The sequence below is a fragment of the Crocodylus siamensis genome, chromosome 1 (assembly GCF_052110815.1).
Source record: "Crocodylus siamensis isolate JL-2025a chromosome 1, ASM5211081v1, whole genome shotgun sequence".
Lineage (NCBI taxonomy): Eukaryota > Metazoa > Chordata > Crocodylia > Crocodylidae > Crocodylus > Crocodylus siamensis.
Window position 1 is genome coordinate 212,413,864 of NC_143395.1, and position 21,391 is coordinate 212,435,254.

A 21,391-nucleotide genomic window follows, 5' to 3' on the forward strand; every position below is an offset into this window, starting at 1 on the left:
ACACCACTGAAGTGGAGAGATTAGAAGGCAGCAAGGAGATGATAATGAACCATGAAGTCAATGGAATTTCTAGGCACTGCTTAAATAGAAATGCCACTGCCCCTCCCAGGCAATAGTTTTAAAGTTTGGGTAAAGGAGGAGTAGAAGAAGAGTGTGCTGAACACCCCCCGGATCTACCTTTGCACATGGAAATATTTGTGTATTGTGGCTTAAAGGTCATGGTTTTGTAAACAAATCACTTTACATGTCTACCAACCAGACTGCCTTTGTAAATCAATCAGATAGCTGTCTATGTGGTCTAAAAAGTGCAGTTATTTTTACTTACAGTTGTTATGAAGTGTATAGCTGCAGGCAGAGCTGAAACCCTCTTATAAAAGCAAGTGCTCAAACAAAACAGGGGCTTAGCAGCAAGTTGATTTACTGAAGAATTTTGTGAAAGCACAGGTGTGACAAGGGCACCTTCCAGACCCAGTACTAGTTTGGCCCCACCCTTGTCTCTGGGCAAATCACCCACCTTGTTCATCTGCCACACCTAGTTGATAAATAATTGTGATGTTAAATAAGTAGGAGGTTGCCCTTCATGTGCCCAAATGACCATGGGCAATAAGTACATGCTCCAGCCATCTGTACATGTGTCCCATGTCTTGCAGATATCACACTGTGTCATGATACTCTAGCTCAAGGCCATGCCAAACTGGACACACAGTTGGATCTTGTATGTTACAAGTTAGAAACAATATCCCTTTGGAGACACACACACACACTAACCCCCCCCTCACTGGGGCCTCTCGCCGGCTCTCATCCAGGCTCTTGCATACTACCTATCCAGGCTACCCTCACTCCACCCTACTCAAGGAGATCCTCAAGCTTTTCTCTCCACCCCTTGGTCAGCCCTGGCACAGTCTTTTAGGCCTCTCCCGTGACCCTCACTTGAAAGGGACTGAGTGATTACTCAACTATGGGCCTACTTTGCTATGGCCCCTCACTGGACCACTACGCCCCTCTCTCAGGCCACAACTCTGCCCCTTTATACTGGGGCTGGGGTCTTCCACCCCCTTGGGACTCAGCTGCTCCTTTCTGAGCTTAAGTGGCCCCACAATTCCACCCTGCTACTCTCAGGGTCCAGGGTCCAACACCCCATACGACTCAGGCACTTCTCCTAAGCTTACCTGTCCCCACTACCAACTCTCCTAGTAAACCACCCAAAAGGAGGGGGCAGGGGTTTAGGTGCCCCAACCTGCCTTACACTGGGAAGGTTCTCAGTCCTGGTATTGGCATGGCCCTGCCCTGCCACAGGCAGGAAGGCCTGGTGGTTCTATCCCGGCAAGGTGTGGTTTTAGGAGGCCTCATTGGTTCTGGACATGACCTTCATCTCCATAGCTTCACCTTTACCTCTGAGTTATTCCTGAAGCAAAGGCTCCACCAAGCCATGTTACACCACTGAACACCAACTGCTCCGATCTTATAACAAAGCTCTCCAAAATGGCCACTCATCCACCACCTGGCAGCTCCCTGCTCCAGCCATTAAAGTAACAGATATCCAAAGGGGTGTTCTGTCACAACAGGGAATTCTAACTCATTGTTACCAATGGGTTATAGCCTAAATAGATGCTGTATGTGTTATAACAAATAAGTTGCAAGTAATAAGAACAACTTCCTTTGACTCAAGTGCCAGAGCTCTTTAAGCAGAATCCAATTCTGCTATGACTTCAGAAAAGAAACATTTTCCATTCAGGTCTCACATAAGAGTAAATTACCTGCACGAGATTGCATTAGCTGCTGCTTTGAGTCATCTTGTTAGATCAATGCTTATTTGCTGATTGACAGAAAACACCAGGCATTTATCAGTTCATGCATACCTACCCACTGGATTTTGGTTGACATTATATATATGCATAATAGCAAAAAAGGAGGCACTACCATCTGGTCAATCAGGCATTCTAAGCTAAAGCCTGATGCCACCAGTGCATTCATGGCTGGGCCCAGGAGAGAACTTTAGGTAATGAATTCAATTATGCACTGTACAGCAGTACTGGACAAGTCACAGGACAATTTATTCATCTATATTAACTGAAGCTAACACTTCAGGGCTTATAACTTTTACAGTGGACTTGAGGCCAAATCCTATAGCACTGACGCCAAGAGGACGTTGGCATTTAATACCTTTGCAAAGCTGGGCCTTAATTTTTTCACTTTGCAGCTAGAAGCCCTGAGGATCAGCCCTAACCAATGACCCAGTTGTGTGTGTGGGCATATGTACATGCACACATTCAATGTGGTGTGCACACATTTTCCATAGATTCTGTTTACAAGCAAGGAAGCAGGAAAAGTAATCAGGCCAGTCATTTCCAAGAAAACAGGTGAGTGATTGTCCACTTTGAGCTATTGGGAGACAGTGTTGTTCAGAAAAATTAATACAGAGGTTCTCAAACACTACAGTAAGACATAATATATACCATATTTCCTTGAATCCAAGAAAAGGCATTTTCCCCCCATTCAACTTTGAGTACTGGGGTGGGAGGGCACAGACACAGCTCCAAATCTAGCCACAACTGCAACCCCAGAACCAGGGCTGGAGCTGCTGTTACTGCAGTTGTTATTACATGGCCAGGCAGGAGCTGAAGCCAGCTTGTGCAACTTAAGATAAGCAGCATTTTTTTTTGGGGGGGGGGGGGGAGGGGAAGGGATGACTAAGTGTCAGGAAGGGATGCAGGTACCAGGGCACACTATGGGGCAGGAGTTCTTAACTCCATCATCTCCTTTCCTCCTCCCCCCCCCCTTACCAGCCAATGCTTGCAATGGTATGACAGGGATAGGGAAACAAATTTAAGATCACTCCCCCAGTAATTAGATTCTATATATGGAAAATTATAACAAATTTATACATTTCCGTCTGTATCCATTCCTAATTATTGAGGGGGGTGGCCTTAAAAAATTCAAAGTAATCTTGGATTCAAGTAAATATGGTAGTTCCTGAAGTCAGTGATATCTGTTAGGTGCTCAGCACTTTTGGGAATCATGCCACAGGTTTAAAGCCCAATTATTGATCTAAGAGTCTAACTTCAGATGCCACTATCTAGATATATCTGGGAGATAATGTATGCATACCACAAGTTAAACATTCCCTATTGGAAGCAGAAGTGTGCTGTAACCATGTTTAAAGTAATTTTTGTTACAAGCCTCTTAGATTTGTTAAATGCTATATAATCAGAGACAGCTGTTAGCCTTGAGCAAAATATGATTTAATAATCTTATTTTTAATATAGTGTACAATAACTTATTTTGCTTTAACTCCAAATCAAATACAGACAGCCCACTACCTTACTTCCTCTCTCATTGGTGTCAACAGCATTTATTTCAGACAATGGTGCAGGATTTAGTGGCCAAGCTACCATGCCTTCTCTGACCTCACCCAACATAGAAGGGCATAATCCTGATGCCATTCTGCAAGAAAAAATTTGATAAGGGCTTAGTCCAAAAAAAAACAAAACAAGAAACAAAAAAAGGAGTAAACCTGGAATGGAATTTGCAGTTACCAGTGTGACCTCCTTATACAGATAAAAATTCAGGGCTGATTCTATACCCTCGCATGTATAAACAGTTTTGCTGCCTGCAGTGGGGTTGTTCAAAGGAAAAGAGTCTGCAGGATGGGCTCCAAATAACAAAACCTGATCCCACTTGGACTGAAGTCATAAACAATCATTAATCTCAAGGAAAAGCAGAGTGGGTCCCCATGCACCTTCAAAACCACACAACTTATAAAAACCACTTGTTTCAAGTTAAAGCTTGTGTTGCATTTAATGCTGCTCACTGCCTATTTTATCTGGGTTACAAAGGAGATTTACAAAAAAAAAATTAAATCAGATAAGTATATTTGTTTAACTCTGATTTTCAGCCAGTGCCAGGGCACTCTGAGGTGCAGCTAGTTCCTTAGATACCATGATGTGAGAAGATAAACAAGATTTAAGGAGATAAGCAGATTAGTGCAGGCCCAAGCTTGTCCCTGCCAGGTCGATTCCCGCCCCCATACCCACTACAAAAGCTAAGCATTGTAATATGTAAATTAACATTTGAATTTCAGTGCCACTTGATTCGCCAAAGTTATGGAGGGGTGGCCTTGAGTCCAAAAACATTGAGAACCAGTGTTTTAACTGAAAATTTGAAAAAACAAACACATGCTCTAGTAAATACCAGACTTATCTGGCATAGAAAGACAGAAGATGCATTTAGATTTTAAACGGAATGTGTATATTCAATAGTAACACTAATACAAAATTATTTCATAAATACAAAGTCTTTACCAGCAAGCAAGATGCATCACTGAGCATTCATTCTCTTTGAAGGTACAGAGCACCTTCAAATCCCATTGCTTTTAAAAGGACTTTTACAGGACTAATCCTCTAAGAGTTGCCATGGAGAAAGCGAGAGTAATTTTTTAAAATTACATGATCTGAAGTAGCTTGTGGTTATGGATTGGAGGGTTGGTCCTCAAATAATCTTTACTGAATGACTTCGCATACCACACTTAGTCCTCATTCTGCAAACAAATGTGGACTTGGTTTTTCAAACATAACTTCAGTGAAGTCCCTAAAGTCAGTAGAACTAGTCAGATATGGGCAAAAAAATCAGAACATGTGGCTAAATATTTGCAGGCCGGAGGCCCTAGTTTGATATTCCTGAACGACAGCAGTTCTCTTCAATTTGTGTTGAGTTTCTAAAGGAAAAAAAAAACCTCTGAAAATTAATATAAGTGTTTAAAACTGCAAGATTAGTTAACTTTGCATCATATATGGATTTGTCAACCTAAAACTACAGGATTTATTCATTAGGTGTTATGCATACATCAGCAAAAAAATAATAAAATAAAATAAAAATTAACCAAGGTGCTTTTTAAAGTTTCTCAGTCAGCAATGCTCCCAGATTACCAAGATAGTCTTCCTATTATTTGCACATTTGATATGCGTACAGGAAAGTTAAAATACCAGTGACATGCCATTCAAACATATCTATGCTGCACACTATTGTTAGCTCAGGTGTGTCTATAGTGCTTCATAACTGAGGTAGCTTGGGTGCCAAAAGCAGACTATGCATGCAGCTCCATACAGGTTTATATACCTTGTTTCTTAAGCAAGTATACGATCTGATGTTCCCACTTGGTTTTCTTCTTTTCCTGGGAGAAGCGGCCTGCTTCTGACCTAGGCTAAAAGCAAATTAAAATGCCACTGTATGAACAAGCAAAATGAAGGATCTGCCCATTTGCTGAAGATCCCAACTCAAAGTAGAGCCTACAAGTTCTTACTTCCCGCTTCAAAAACACAGCCCAAGTCAAAATCTAGACATAGCTAGTTCCAGATAGAAACCACCTTCCCCTAAACCAGTCAGATACCCCAGTCTGCCAAAACCAGTTTGAACTGTGCTCATTTAATGAGCACATGCTAGAGCAGTAAAATCATCTTATGTTTGGGAACCTTCCCATCTCTCAGATGCCTTTTCTAAATTGCCTCAAGTTTTTCCACAAGAACTTCTATCCTGGTGTATCAGTATGTTTGTGAGGTTGCAGGGGGATTGAATTAGGTTTAGCAAAGGAAAAATAAGACACAAATCTACCTGAGAAATGAAGGTTAGGTTTCTCCTTGGCCTACAAACAGTCCACTATCTCTCCAGAACATAAATATTTTAAAGAAGTATTGCCCAGACTGTCTATTCTTATTTCAAAACACTCCCACTTGTTCATACACAATATTTACAATGAAACCATAGTTGTAGTGCACTGAATAAGAAAAAGTCATAAATTTTTTTTACCAACCACCCCTTTTTCCATTACTTAGCAAGATCATCTTTTTTTTTTTTTTAAACTACCAGCAGTGTTAATCAGAGGATTGAGACACTGATTTGACCTTCTCCAAGCTCTGCATATTCCAATTTTTTATTGATCATGCATCTGAGTTACTGCAAACTATATATCTAGTTAGATCTCAGGTAGCTTACTCATTAAGTATCATCCAGAGGCAGGTGGAGATGCCCATCATGAGTTTTAATCATGAGTTTTGAGAGAGCAAGTTTCAGATGGTCCAGCTCTTCTCTCTCTGAGTCTTCCTCATGGCTGCTGTCCCCTCCTCCTGGGCAGTCCTTAACTTATATAGCCCTTACGACCCCATTTACCTGGTCCAATGGAGGCCAGCATCTGTTGGCTATATGCCAACCAATTTGAAATGCATCACTAGTTGCTGGGCAGACTGGCAGTTCCTAGCTCCCCAGGGAGTCCAAGCCCCTCACGCAGGTATGTGATGCCAGTCACTAGGCAGAGGGTGCAGGTTTCCCTCCTCCCTCAGAAATGTATCCACCTCAGGTTACCTAAAGAGATAGGGTAAGGTGTGTATCCTCTGCTGGGCCAATACTAACCAAATTGTCACAGAGCAGAGTTTTTGGGGAGAAACAGAGGTGGCCTTCTGCCACACTACTTACACAAATTTCTTCAAAGAGTGCCAGATGCCTTGCCTGTTCTGTTCTGGGTCTCCGTCTGTGACTGGTATCCAAACCATTCCAATGAACTATCTCAGTGTACGGACAAGTGTTTATCGTGCGACTACGGCTGGGTTGCAATTAATACCTAGCATGAATGGCCCGTCTCAAGGTTAGCATTCAGTTTCAGTAAACTCCTGTTTTATAATGTCCTTTAATAAAGTGTACATAGCTGGTATTAGTTAATAAAGTGTCTATATACTTGGTATAAGTTACAATGCATTTTGTGCATAGCTTTATTTTCATAAGATAGAGTTTCATTTGAGTATTAAATAATAACAGCTAAGCCCTTAATTAAAAAGTATATATAGACGTTATTAGTTAATAAAGTGTATATTGTTGGTAATAATTGCAATTTATGGTGTGCAAAGCTCTATTTTAATAAGATATTTCATTTTGGACCTTAATTAAGTGCTTAGATTGCCTAATAGTATGTAAATTAATGGCTTCTGCAGGCTTAATCCCCCAATTAAGCACAGGAAAGCCATTAATTGACACATTAAGCAATCTAACCAGTTGTTAATGGCTTCTGCAGGCTTAATCAGGGGATTAAGTACAAGGAAGCCATTAATTGACGCATCACAATCCAAGTGGTGGTTGTGTTGGCTCTGAATTTAGGACCCAGAGGCCTTGTTCTGGGGGGATACCCACCCTCAGAATGACCACAACTTTTCCATTTGATAATAGGCAAATTTATTGATATACTGTGAGACAAGAAAAGAAAGAATACAAGCAATCAAGCAATTCTATGCATCTACCAAATCCCAGGGCTTTCAGAGTCGAAGTGCATCTGAGCAGGATGCAGTCTTCACTCTGAGGCTCTCTTAGGCGTCAGATATCAGCAACCTGAAAGTGGGATGCTGAGGCCCACACCACCCCAGGGGGGTGAATGAGATGGGCTCCATGGTGGCCTCAGGGACCCTTCCAGGGGAACAGGGACCCCTCTTGGGGAGGAGGAGGGATGGAAAGGAACGTAGGCAGAGGGACGAGGAGGGACCCTTTGCTGCTCCAAAGTTCTTTCGTATTCTCCTTCCCTCCTGATGACAACCATCTAGTGATAGCCACGGATGAAGATTCATTTGTCCACATAGCTCATCACATGCACACATACTAATTTGGTCTTTCTGTGCCTTTTTCTAATCTGGTTTGTTCCCCCTTAACTGGGACTCAGCGCCCCCTGCTCTGGTACCTTGTTAGCTGGTGCCACCTTATCTCACGTTATAGAACAGTATGGTACATGCCTCTTTGTTTTCCAGACTATGTGTCTTTGTTTGTCTTGTTGTGTTAGTCTGCTTCCAAGGCTCTATGAAACTGTGCAACTGTGTGACCCAGACTCTTAGAAATCAATTAACCGCTGCTGTCCAACCTGAACCATTCTAAGCCAATAAGCATATACCTCTAAGCCAATTCCCAGAAAGCAAACCTTTAAATACCATTTAAGCCATCAGTTTGTAGGCATCTGGCAATCTGTGAGGAGAGGTGGAATTACTAGACCCCCTTAGCCAGAGGCGTGGAGGGGAGTCTGCCACACAGCCTGAGAAAGTGGCTGCCTGCTTCAGGATCTGCCTGCAAAAATCAGCTGGCAGCTGCCTCAAGTTTGGTAGACCCCTAAATATAATTATTAACCCAGGAGATCATGGTCTACTTTATGAAGTGACTAAGTACTGGCCCCAGTAATACCATTATTCTCTTGAAGACAGGAATAGAAGGGGATAAGACCCACTTTGGCAACATGCTGTGTTTGAAGGTAAACATTCATACCAGCAGGACTAAGATGAGGGATGTTGGGTTTTGCTTTTAAAATTTACAGTCAATAAATTGACCTACTTACCTCCCCACCTTTGAAACAGAGCTGACTATTAATTTTTCCTTGTAAGTTCATCATGTTCATCTCGGTGACCAAAATATCACATGCAGGATGCATCTACATATACTATTAGCACACAGCAATAAACTCTGGTGCATGGCACATCAGACTTTACTGCTCCTGGGCACCACATTTACATGTGGAAAAAACTATTAAGTGGAAATAAAGTGGAAAAAACTAGTTCATGCCTGAAATTATAACTCTACTGTTATAACTGGTAGATGCATCTATGGTTATGACCCCAAAAGTCAAGGATGATGTTGCCCAAGTGAGAAAGAGAAACAAACTTTGCATACAACTCAAGAGGTAATCAAATAAGGAGGGAATGCAGTAAGCCATACACTACAGACAAGCTCTCTCAGGAGAAGCTTCCAATGAGACATCACTGGTCTTTAATGGTTTGAATCTGCCTTTATTGAAATCAGTGATGTAAGATCAAATTTTAAGGCTCCAATTCAGTAAAACATTTAGGCAAGTGCTAAAGGTCACATTATATCAAAGGAAGTTAAGGACATACTTTAAAGCTTTGCTGAATGTGGATGGGCAGTTAACTGGGTGCATTAAATTGGTAATTCTATCATTTCCATGTACAAGATTCCAGACTCTTTATTTAACTACCATGTTTCCTTTGCAACATGTTGATTTACTGTAAGCAATCTACTACATTTGGGATCTTAAAATTCTGAGACTGTGAGAACTCGGAATCCTGTAACACATACACCATCTAGCGTGTAACTGCTAACATTGCATCTCACAAAATGTTTCCCTACATTCTTGGTAGTGTTAAAAGTGATGATGGCAAATGCTAGAGGTAAGAATTTGTGTGGGTGTTATCATTTATTTAAAAATTAAATAAAAGTGATTGCCCACAAAAATCCTCTCTCTCTCTACTTACTTGACAATAACAATGATTTAATTGTCTACAGTTATTTTCTATTAGAACTCACAAACATTCTTAGAGAAAACAACAACAATAAGTATTATATTATATAAGTCCTATAGTGATGATGATAATGCAAATCTATAATTAGATCCATAAACACATTCCAGGACAGAATGTTAGGTTGCAAAGTCAAGTACTCAAATACTAGAATGATAGTTGCTTTTGCCACCATAATTCAGTTTCCTTTTGGATATGCATGTGGCACAGCCTGTAATTACACCATCACATTCTAATAGCTGTTGACATGCTAAACAAGTTATACTGAACAAGCAAAGAACTCAAAGAAAAGACTTGGGGACAACAGTGAACACTTCTAGGCACAAATCCTTTAATTAGTGTGCCAACCTTAATATGCCAGTAGACAGTGATAAAATACGAAGGGGACAGGAAACACAGAGAAATTTTAAACCCCCCCAAAAACAAACTAACAAATTACAAATGGAAGATACTAATGTCCTAGAATAAGAGTCTTGGTCTGTTAGATTGAACAATGGGTAAATTACGGCTTCGTTGGAGTTTGTGGCAAAACTCCCATTAACTTTAGTAGAACTAAGATTTTCACTAAGTCATGGAGTGATTAGCATGGGGAAGTGAGTCATTAACTTGAAACTCTCTATAATTAAGCAAATTCCTTACTTGCTCTGTGCCTCATTTAACTGATTTACAAGATATCACTTCTACCTTGCAGAAGTGTTCTTTGGCTCTAGCCTTGTAAAAATGTTAAGGCCTTTCTCTCTCCCAGCCTGTCCTTTCCTTCTACTCCTTAGGTTTCTCTTCCCTACGGTCAACCCAGCTGCCTGTCCTCCCTTCTCTGTATGTTCCCTGTCCCAGGGATGGCTTGAGGTACAAGGTGAACCATCAGTGCAATGCTGTAACCAGCAGGGAAAATAACACTCTGGCATGCATCAACCAATGCATTTCATGTAAAACTAGGAAAGCAATTCTTCTGCTTTGCTCGGCATTGATGAGATCACAGCTGGAGCACTGCATCCAGTTCTGAGCACCACACTTCAACAAGGATGTGGAAAAGCTTGAGAGAGCCCAGGGAAGAGCCACCCATGTGATCAGAGACTTGCGTGGCAAGCCACATGAGGACCGGCTGAGAGACTTGGGCCTCTTCAGCCTAAAAAGGAGAAGGCTGAGAGGGGGCTTGCTAGCAGCTTACTGCTGCATCAGGCGAGTACATCAAGGGCTCGGTGAACAACTGTTCACCAAGGCACCCCTGGGGAAAACCAGAAGTAATGGCCACAGATTCCTGGAAGACTGTTTCAGGCTCAAAATTAGGAAAAACTTTTTCAGTCAGGGTCTCCAGACTATGGAATAAACTCCCTCCAGAAGTGGTACAATCACCTACCCTGGAAATCTTCAAGAGGAGATTGAACAGTCACCTTGCTGCGGTCACTTGACCCCCAGTTGTCTTTCCTGCTTAGCGTAGTGGGGCTGGACCCAAAGATCTTGCGAGGTCCCTTCCAGCCCCTTACAATCTATGAGTCTGTGACTTTGTATGCCAATTCTCCTCAAGGTAACAGGACATTCGTGTGACCCACCAAAGGGCTGACAGGGAAGAGGGGCTACAGTGGCAAGGTACTTCCCTGCATTCTGCTAGTTGCATCTACCTCTCTCCCCAGCAGTGACCCAGCAGCAAGTGCAGTAGGCAACTTTTTGGATGGGAGCAGAAGCTATAGCTGGAGTCCTCTCCCCCTATTCACAGACCTTCCCAGGACTTACCTGTGGACCCTTCTGGGAGAGGGCTGTGACCGTTCCTTCTTCCTCATAAGTGCACCTGGTTGGGTTGCCCCATCTTCCTGACTCCTTTAAGCTGGAGGCTGCCTTCAAGGTAGGTAAAGGAGTGTTCAGTGTCATATACTGTCACAGTTCAAAACAAAGGGCCCATTTGTCTGTTTTACTTCAGCTACCCTCTGGAAAAGAAGGCAGAGCAAAGATGGAAAAAGAGAGCTTTAAACTGCCTGCAATGCTTCTGTGAGCACTCAGGCTAGCCAAGGGCCTGCCTCAACCAGCTCATGTAATCATCACCTAGCCACAAGGACCTTCCAGATACTTTCCACAGTCAAAAAACACAACCCTTATCCTTCCCACAAACAGAGGCTGGGTCAGAGAGTAAAGAAGAGTTACCTTAGCAATTCTCTAGCAGCTGCAGCTGCTTCCATTACTCAAAAGATTTACCTACACCTATTTCAGCTGCGTTTAAGGCCTCTCAGCACTGCCACAACAATATAAAGGGGCTGAGGGGAAAGCAAAGACAAAGGTCCACATTTTGCAGTGAACATTTTGAAAGAGCATAATACAGGGAGTTGCTAGAGCACAGTGTAGCACATAGAAGCATTTTCCATTACCTCAGACCACCCATGACTGCCCCTAAACAGCTCACCAAATTTATTCTCCCTTAAGAAGCTCTCAAGTACCTGAATTCCTGCTCCCTGCCGCTCCTTAATTAAGGCAGCCAGTACAAAGTGTAAGCAGAGACCACTGAAATATTGGTTAGTTAAAATGAAGAAATGGCCGAACATCTTAAACCAGTTGATTCAGAGCTTGTATATTCTGCAGATGCAGAGCTGGCTACTCAGTTCAGATTGTTGCCGGCACAAGGTTCCCGAGGGAGGCAACAATTGGGTTCGTTGCCCGGTGTGCGTCGCGCCAAATAAACACACTGGGGGAGAAGCAGACAGAGTTTATTTGAGCTCAAGTAAAAGGCACAGGGAGACTGTATTGTCTCAAATCCTGCACACCTAACCCTGCAACAGCGGGATCTTTATACCCCGGTCAGTTTCACTGTCAGTGATTTTCCACCAGCTGGCCCCACCTCTTTCTCCCCTTTCCCTCCTCCTCCTCCTCCTTTCTCTCTCCGAGCGGTGCCCTTGCATTCCACAGATAACAGTTTTAGCTCGCCTGCTTTCCAGAAGGACAGGAGATTTGCAGGCGCCAGAGAGAAAGGGTTGCAAAGGTTGGGCAAGGGGGGGCTTTGGCTCTTCTGAGCCTGGAGCAGAAGGCCTTCCTCGACACTCGTGGTCTTCCATCCCTCTGAGTTACCCAGGGTTATGCCCAGTGACACCAACAGCTCCCCCCTTTGAGAATACTCAACAAAGTTTTGGCTGAGTTTTCTCATATTCTGAAGACAAAAAGTAATTGAGTGTTTGAGGCAATGCAAGGGTATAATGAGGTGCTCGGGGAGGAGGATGCACAGACTTTGTGCAGGAGGGCATTACAGCACGCAAATAAGAGGAGAGTAATTAAACACAACACAACACTGGTGATCAGGAGGTGAAGGATGCCCACACCTAGGCCTCCAAGGTTGGGCAACCAGCTCCAGAGAGAATCAAAGACAGTGGGTTCACGTTCCTGACTTTTCCACAGCTCAAAAGCCTGTTCAGCTAAAATGTGTTTGTTAATACCTTGGGAATTTTCTGGGACATAAGTACAACATTCATTCCCAATTAAAGCACATACCCCGCCCTGAGAAGCTAAAACATGATCTAGGGCCTGACGGTTTTGAAGAGATAATAAATGAAGTTGATAAATCTCGGAGTTAAGGCTCTTTTCAATAGCTAAAGTGTCATTAGCAAATTTTGTAAGGAACGTAGAAAGTTGACGATATAGCTTGGCTAACCGGCCCACTCCGTACGCCAGGAGAAAGATCATGCCAAGTCTGTCTCATGATGAATCCAGTTCTTGTGTCCATCGACCTTTGCCGCTGTGTGGGAAACTAGTAGGACAGGGTGAGGTCCTTTCCACTTCTCTTGGAGGGGCTCATCCTTCCAGGTCCGAATGAGCATGGAATCTCCGGCTGTAACGAGTGGACTGGAGCATTCAGCGGAAGAGGCTGCAAGTCTTTAGTGTACCTATGGAGAAAAGAAAGAACAGCAGACAGAGAGCACATATACCATGACAAAATATTACATCCTATTTCCCACTCCCCTGCTAGAACCGGCATCCCGTTCATAGGCCATGCCCTTCCAAACATAATCTCAAAGGGGCTAAGTCCTAATCTTCCCTTGGGGAGGGCACGGATACGAAGCAAAGCAAGGGGCAAAGCATCGGGCCATCGCAGAGAGGCCTCCTGGCAGATCTTTGACAGATGACGCTTGAGGGTCTGATTTGTACGTTCTACTACACCATTAGCTTGTGGTCACCATGCAGTATGGAGTTTCCAGGGGATCTGTAAGGCATCTGAGATGTTTTGGATGATCTTTGAAGTGAAATGTGTTCCGTTGTCAGATTCCATCCACTGGGGAAGTCCGAAGCGGGGAATAACTTCCCGGACGAATTTTAGAGCTACAGTCTTGGCTGTGCAATTGCGACATGGAAAGGCTTCAGGCCATCCACTGAATTGATCTATTATAACAAGGAGATACTTAAATCCTTGAGTTCGGGGGAACTCAGTAAAGTTTATTTGCCAAACCAGTCCAGGGCCTGGAGTAGGTTCCAAAGTGGCTGGAGGTGCTGAGAGACTGGGTCGAGGGTTATTCTTTTGACAAATCGAACAGCTGGCCTGTATTTGGGAGGCCAGAGGTCAAAGTCCAGAGGTTAGAAAATATTTGTTCACCAACTGAGTGAGAGCTTCTTCTCCAGCGTGTGTAGTTTGATGTAGCCGTTGCAACACCGGCTGGGTCAGGCTCTTTGGTAGGAGGATCCTCCCGTCCATGGAGCAGAGCCATCCCTTCTTTTCTTGGAGACCAAGCTTATCGGCTAGTTCTTTTTCTTCATATGAGTACTGGGGATCCCGGAGCTCCCCCACTGATGGAGTGAGGGCATGCATAGGGATGTCAGCAGGTCTCGGCGTCCTCAGGGTGGCAGCAATTTTAGCTTCTCTGTCTGCCTGGGCATTACCCCTGGCTACGTCTTGATCCTCTTTCTGATGTGCCTTACAGTGCATTACTGCCACTTCCGAGGGAAGTTGAACAGCTTCCAGGAGTCGGAGAATTTGGGGTCCATACTTCACTGGGGAGCCTTGGGCTGTCAGCAGTCCCCTTTGTTTCCATAGGCCAGCATGGGCATGCAGTACTCCAAAAGCATACTTAGAGTCGGTATAGATGTTGACTCGTTTCCCTTTTGACAGTTCTAGTGCCCGGGTCAGGGCCACCAGTTCAGCAAGTTGAGCAGATGTTCCGGTGGGCAAACCCTTGGCCTCAACAACATCATAGAGAGTCACAACAGCATAACCTGCCCTCCTTTGCCCTTCTACAACAATGCTACTGCCATCAGTGTACCACTCACAATCAGCATTCAGAAGTGGCTGATCCTGTAGGTCTGCATGGCTGGAGTACTGTGCATCTATGATGTCTAAACAATCATGCTCTTGTTCTTCCGTTTCAGGTAAGAGAGTAGCCGGGTTGAGGGAGGGGCAGGGCTGCAGAGTCACTTCAGGGTTCTCCAACAGCTTAGCTTGGTACCGAGCCACTCGAGCCTGGGTGAGCCAGAGACCCCCCTTTGCGTCTAGCAGAGCCTGGACCATATGAGGGGTATACACCTGCACGACTCCTCCCAGTGTTAACTTTTCAGCTTCCTCAAGTATTAGGGCAGTTGCCGCAACTGCTCGTAAACACGCTGGCCATCCCTTGGCAACTGGATCAAGCTGTTTGGAGAAATAAGCAATGGGACATTTCCACGCCCCCAACAATCGAGTAAGCATTCCCAGAGCCATCCCTTTTCGTTCATGCACATACAACTGGAAAGGTTTAGAAAGGTCCGGTAACCCCAGGGCGGGGGCTTCCATTAGTTTCCTTTTTAGTATCTTAAATGCCTTGTTGGCTTCTGGAGTCCAATAAAAGGGGTCATGGTCTGCCCCTTTCACACAGTCATATAGTGGTTTTGCCCATAGTCCAAATTCAGGGATCCATATTCTGCAAAAACCTGCCATGCCAAGAAACGCCCTGAGCTGCTTACAGTTGCTTGGGGTGGGAACCCGGCATATAGCCTCCTTTCGCTCACTTGAAAGCTGGCGCTCCCCCTGTCTTATGTGAAATCCCAGGTATCGTACTTCGGGGAGAGCAATTTGAGCTTTATTTCGAGCCACCCGATATCCTCGAAGCCCAATAAAGTTCAGGAGGCTTACCGTGGCGTTAAGGCAAGAGTTTAAATCTATGGCAGCAATTAATAAATCATCCACATCTTGTAACAAGAGAACTTCATGCTCATTATTCCACTCCTCCAAGTCTTTAGCTAAGGACTGGCCAAAAAGGGTGGGAGAGTTCTTAAATCCCTGGGCTAATACTGTCCAACAAAGTTGTTTCTTAACCCTTTTTCTGTCCTCCCATTCAAAAGAGAATATTTCTTGAGAGGGGGGGTCAACTGGAATTGTAAAGAAAGTGTCTTTCAAATCAAGAACTGAGAAATGAGTATACTGCCCCCCTACGGAGGCCAGCAAGGTTTACGGGTTTGGGACGAGAGGATGAATAGTTTTAACCCGTTCGTTAACCGCCCTTAGGTCCTGCACCAGTCGATATGTGCCATCAGGCTTCAGTACTGGCAAGATAGGAGTGTTCCAGGCTGACTGACACTCTCGCAGTATGCTGTACTTTAGGAAATGGTCTATAGTCTCTTGCAGTCCCTCTCTGGCTTCCTTTTTGATTGGGTACTGCTTGATTCGTACTGGACCTTTTCCTGGCAGTAGTTGGATATTAATAAGGGTTTGATGTGTAGCCTTTCCAGGGACCCCCTCTGCCCACACCAAAGGGTATACCTGGTCTTCCCACTGGTTCCACTCCAGGGGAGCGTTCATAGCCAAGGGTTCAACCGCGAGGGTCATTATCCATGCATTTTCAGGGGGCAATGTGAGGGTTATTTCATCCTGGGTAAAATGCAGTGATGCACCTAATCGACAAAGCAGGTCTCGTCCTAGCAGGGGTGTTGGGCAATCTGGAAGGTAGACCAATTTGTGAGAAAGAGCCCTGTCTCCCAGAGCACATTCTGCAGGAGCATACACTGGGCACTGAGTCTTTTTTCCCATGACACTCACCACAGTGAGAGAGTCCGCTACGGGAAGTTGAAGAGGTTGATTTACAGCGGTCCGTGCTGCCCCGGAGTCTATCAAAAAAATCAATTTCTGAATTCCCCACCCGCATTTTTACTCGGGGTTCTGGGGGTGGGGTGGTCCGTTTCCCCTGACACCCCTACTCCTGTCCTTCAGCTGTCATTACAGGAGTACAGTCTCTCCCTTTCTCTGGGCTTTCATTCTTCCAGTGTCCCTCTTGCCAGCATAAGGCACACTGGTTCCGTCCCAGGCGTCTTTCTTGTGGGCCAAGGCGCCCACGCCCACGACCCCTTATACCTCTGCCTCTCCCACCTTCTTGTGGCCTTTCTCTGACTCCAGCCTGTACTGCTGCTACTAGCATTCTAACTTGTCTCTTGTCCTTTTCTCCTTCTCTGAGAGTATACGCCCTGTTTGCAGTTTCCAGGATTTGTGCTACAGACATACCCATTAAGTCTTCCTTCTTTTGTAACTTCCTCTTTATATCAGGGGCTGCACGGCTGGTAAAAATACCCTTTATAATTGCCTCCATCGCCTGATCATCAGGGTCTGCACTGGTATTTTGCCGAATGGCATCTTGGATGCGCTGTAGGAATGCAACGGGACTTTCCTTCAGCTCCTGTACTATTTCATACGGCTTTGCCCAATTATTATGTCGGACAGCCGAGTGCCTGAGCCCATGAATAAGCAGTTCTTTGTAAGAGGTAAGACGGGTATGATTCACAGGATTGTTAGGGTCCCATCTAGGGTCTGCTAGGGGAACCACATCTGCCGGAACAGGAACATTGACAGGATCCCTTTCATGCCTCCGCTGTGCTTCCTCCCTGGCTTTGGAAATAACTTGATTCCGCTCTACTTCAGATAATAAGGTTCGCATAAGGATATTACAATCATCCCAGTCAGGCTTGTGACTAGCTAAACATCCCTCAAAGACAGAGATAAACTTACTCGGGCTAGTTGAAAATTCTCCAGCCTGTGCTTTAAAAGCCGCCAGGTCCACCAGGTTAAAAGGTACGTGGGTGTATACTTGCATGGTTTGGGCTGCACGCCCATCTGCCCCAGGCCGGGCTATTACAGTTTCAGTAAGTAAAGGATAAAATCCCACTGAGGGAGGAATCTCTGGGACTGGGGGCATCTGACCTTTATATGGTGGAGGTGTTAAAGCCGAAAGGGACACCAACTCTGGCATTACAGTGGTTGGGGGGGAATGCTGAGACTCAACACTAACAACTACCGATCCTGTCGGAGTCAAATTACACGTCTGCAAAATATCTGTCTTGTTCCATAAAGCCATAAACAATTGTGCATACAAATTTTCATTCCACTTACCCGTCCGCTGACAAAACAGGAGTAATTGGAGAATTGTATTGTAGTTAATTGACCCTTCTGGAGGCCACCTTTCCTGATCCTCCAGTTGATATTGAGGCCATTTCACTGTACAGAACCTTTTAAGATCATTTTTAGTCATTAGATCTGACTTAAACAGTTTCCAATTAGTCAGAATGCATTCTATGGGTGTACACTGTACCCCACCAACCGTACTCTGTCCCTGCCCCATACTCCAGGGAGACACTGGGCGTCCCCAGGTCCTACAGGGAGACACTGGGCGTCCCCAGGTCTTAACAGACAATGCTCAGACTGCTGAGCTATCCTACCTTATCCGAGGGACCGGTTTCACACCGTCGCCCACGATTGTTTCTCCACTATTAGAGCGGGTTGCACTGTTGTGCCCTCCGGGGTCAATCAAACCACGTCTCTGCCGAGGCCCCCGATGAAACCACCGGTGCACGCTGGGCTTTGGTTGTTGCCACAAGTCGTCGACCCCAGGAGGGATCTGGGCAAGGCGAAATGTTAGCCTCGAGCCCCACGTTGGGCGCCAAAACTGTTGCCGGCACAAGGTGCCCGAGGGAGGCAACAATTGGGTTCGTTGCCCGGTGTGCGTCGCGCCAAATAAACACACTGGGGGAGAAGCAGACAGAGTTTATTTGAGCTCAAGTAAAAGGCACAGGGAGACTGTATTGTCTCAAATCCTGCACACCTAACCCTGCAACAGCGGGATCTTTATACCCCGGTCAGTTTCACTGTCAGTGATTTTCCACCAGCTGGCCCCACCTCTTTCTCCCCTTTCCCTCCTCCTTTCTCTCTCCGAGCGGTGCCCTTGCATTCCACAGATAACAGTTTTAGCTCGCCTGCTTTCCAGAAGGACAGGAGATTTGCAGGCACCAGAGAGAAAGGGTTGCAAAGGTTGGGCAAGTGGGGGCTTTGGCTCTTCTGAGCCTGGAGCAGAAGGCCTTCCTCAACACTCGTGGTCTTCCATCCCTCTGAGTTACCCAGGGTTATGCCCAGCGACACCAACAAGATTTATAATTCAGAAACAGAGAGTGCTTGCTTCCTTTTTTCATTTTTTTTCAATAATGATGTTTTCTCAGGCTTGTGAAAAAAACCTTAGGCACATGACCTGAGCATAGCTGATGCAATCATGTGGTCTTTAGTTTCTGGGCAGCTTGACACAATACAGTAGCTCTGAGTGCAGTGAACTATCCTGTTCAACTCAATGAGGTATTCAGCTCTGAAACTCAGATATGACCATTGAAGTCCTCGTATGATCAGGGGACAACAGGGCAGGCCCTATGAGGAGAGGCTGTGGGACCTGAACCTGTTCAGCCTCCAGAAGAGAAGGCTGAGAGGGGATCTAGTGGCCTGTTATAAACTAGTCAGGGGGGACCAGCAGGCACTGGGGAAGTCACTGTTCCCCCGAGCACCACCAGGAGTGACCAGGAATAACGGTCACAAGCTGGCAGAGGGTAGGTTTAGGCTAGATATCAGGAGGCGCTACTTCACAGTCAGGGCGGCTAGGGTCTGGAACCAGCTTCCAAGAGAAGTGGTGCAGGCTCAGGCTCCTACCCTGGGGCTGTTTAAGAGGAGGTTAGATGAACATCTTGCAGGGGTCGTTTGTCCCCAGTACTCTTTCCTGCCATGGCAGGGGGTCGGACTAGATGATCTGCTCAGGTCCCTTCCGACCCTAGAAACTATGAAACTATGAAGTCAGCATAGTTAGCTCTTTCACTGCTCCTGATTTCAAGCATGCTTCCCTCACAAGTTTTTGTTTACTTCCTACAGCCTTCAGTAGTGTCAAAAGCCCCAAATATCCCAGCTGCTCAAGCTTTCAATACCCCTGACAATTTATGTCCTGTATTTAGGACCATTTTGCTACAAACCACCACAGCACAATGAACACTGAAACTGTGGAGAAGAGCAAACTCATGAGAAAAGGCAAACAAATAGATTATATATTAAAATGAATAAATGCAAGGGCAATTGTCCTGAGCTTTTGATTTATTTATTTAAAAAAAAAACTATTAGGAAGCTGCTAATGAATTTTAACTGAAGTGACCCACCATCACTTTTATTTCAGTATGTACATCCCCATTGGCTGCAGAGAATGAGGCCAGCATTGTAAGACAAGATTTGCAGATTTTCATCGTTGTTATATGTTTATTATTCACTCTTACTTTTTCAGGTCATGGCTGTGCTGCTAGCCCCTGTACAGCTGCTGACAGTAGCGGTAACCATTTACCTAGAGCTAGTGAAATCCATTCAGGGTGGTGTTTATTATGGGATCAAGCAGCTGCCACCCCAAGTCCCACAGTATCAGGCCCTCGGACAACAAGTACCTCACATACCACTGGGCAAAGAAGGGGTTCCAATGCAACAAATGCAGCAAATGCAACACATGGGCAAGGAGGTGCCCCACATGCAGTATGGAAAAGAATACCCTCACCTGCCTCAATATATGAAAGAAATACCACAGCTGCCACTGCTGGGCAAGGAGATGGCTTCAAAGAAAGAAAAAGGTAAATCTGTCAGAGAACTCACCTTTTCTCTCTTCTCAGCTCCCCAGAAACTAACTGTGTTAGGTTTCCCAGAACATTATTTGACTGCAGACCAAAAATGGTCCCATAACATCCCTGCCAATTGTTTCAGCAGCAGGTAAGTTCACACAGCTTGGACCTCACTCCCTGAGTGACTGGCCAGGTTCCCTCCAGGGAGCAGAAGACCATGCGGGGATGTATATTCATCGTGCATGGCTGGATATGGTCTTGTGACTGTTTCCTGAAAAACAGGGCTGGCTTTCCTCCAAGCCAGCCTGCACTTTCTGAGTAGGCCTATATTAGCATATTTGCCACCACCCTTCAGCAAGCCAAAATTTGTGTCATGCCTGACATGGGTGTGAATGAAGATATTCATGTATGCATCCACTCACCTAGATTGCAAAACCAAAGCTGACTTTATAAAAGAAGAGTAGGAAGTCTGTATTCAGTTCCATGCTCTACCACAGATTTTATGCAGGACCATGGTCATCTGTAAAATGGAGATAACACTTCCTTACCTTATAGGGGTACTGGAAGGAAAAATATAGCAAAGCCTGTGTAACATTTGGATACTATAGTAGGAAGAATCCCATAATGAGTTGCAATATATACCTGTCATGACTAAGGAACATATAAACAATCTAGCCCCTGCCTTATCCTGTGGCTTTCCAGCATCTCTAGTAAAAACACAGTTTTTTACACTGAAACATTAGGTTATATCCCATCCAAAAATCTGGTACAGCAAGAAGAAAGAGAAATGCTAACTGACAAAGAATCCCATTGTTGCAAAATATCTGCCAGTCAGCTGAGGATTTCTCTATAGACCTGATATTTTCTCAGCAGACCCATAGAAGGGTCTGAAAGCCTGGGGAATTTTTACATGAATAGTAGTAGGCTTGGCCAGTCTGCATCTGTAACTAGCTGTAAAATTAATTTACTTCATAGGATGTCAGGAGTATTACAGGGTCTATACAGCGTTTTGAAGATACAGAGTGCTGTAGGTGACATTAGCCTTAGGTCTTTGTGCCTCTGCCTGGGTTTAATGGGTGTTAAGAAACTTCCTTCAACTTACAGAGCTATGCACCTGCTGGTTTTCCCCTCACACCTGCCCGTCAAGTGGTGGGCAGAGGGAGGGGGGACATAAGTTTGGCTCTATTAATGCAGAGGGTGTCAGAATTTGCTGCTAACATATGTCAGTGCAA

At 44.8% G+C, this 21,391-nt stretch overlaps 2 protein-coding genes across 6 annotated transcripts in view; one reads left to right on the forward strand and one right to left on the reverse strand.

Moving 5' to 3' along the window:
- The window catches only part of COL8A1 (collagen type VIII alpha 1 chain), a 164,134-nt gene that overhangs the window by 137,366 nt on the left and 5,377 nt on the right, over positions 1–21,391 (forward strand). For 3 of the 4 annotated variants that reach the window (XM_090055981.1, XM_090055966.1, XM_090055974.1), the window contains one exon: positions 19,838–20,171. In XM_090055981.1, the coding sequence (XP_089912107.1) occupies positions 19,841–20,171 (331 nt within the window). In that variant the 5' untranslated portion in view covers positions 19,838–19,840. Of the gene's footprint in view, positions 1–11,035; positions 11,170–19,837; positions 20,172–21,391 lie in introns of those variants that run through there. The other variant, XM_090055991.1, reaches the window with a different exon arrangement.
- LOC149874066 (uncharacterized) lies at positions 3,171–17,765 on the reverse strand. Of its 2 annotated transcripts, none has more exons than XM_090056044.1 (5): positions 17,647–17,765; positions 11,756–13,189; positions 11,061–11,162; positions 5,116–5,200; positions 3,171–3,444 (listed from the first exon to the last, which is right to left on the reverse strand). In XM_090056044.1, exons 2-5 carry the CDS (start codon positions 11,858–11,860, stop codon positions 3,389–3,391), a joined length of 348 nt encoding a protein of 115 aa, XP_089912170.1. In that variant the 5' UTR covers positions 11,861–13,189; positions 17,647–17,765; the 3' UTR covers positions 3,171–3,388. The 2 variants fall into 2 exon arrangements, with proteins under 2 accessions (XP_089912170.1, XP_089912163.1); XM_090056037.1 differs by lacking the exon at positions 3,171–3,444 and adding an exon at positions 4,424–4,714.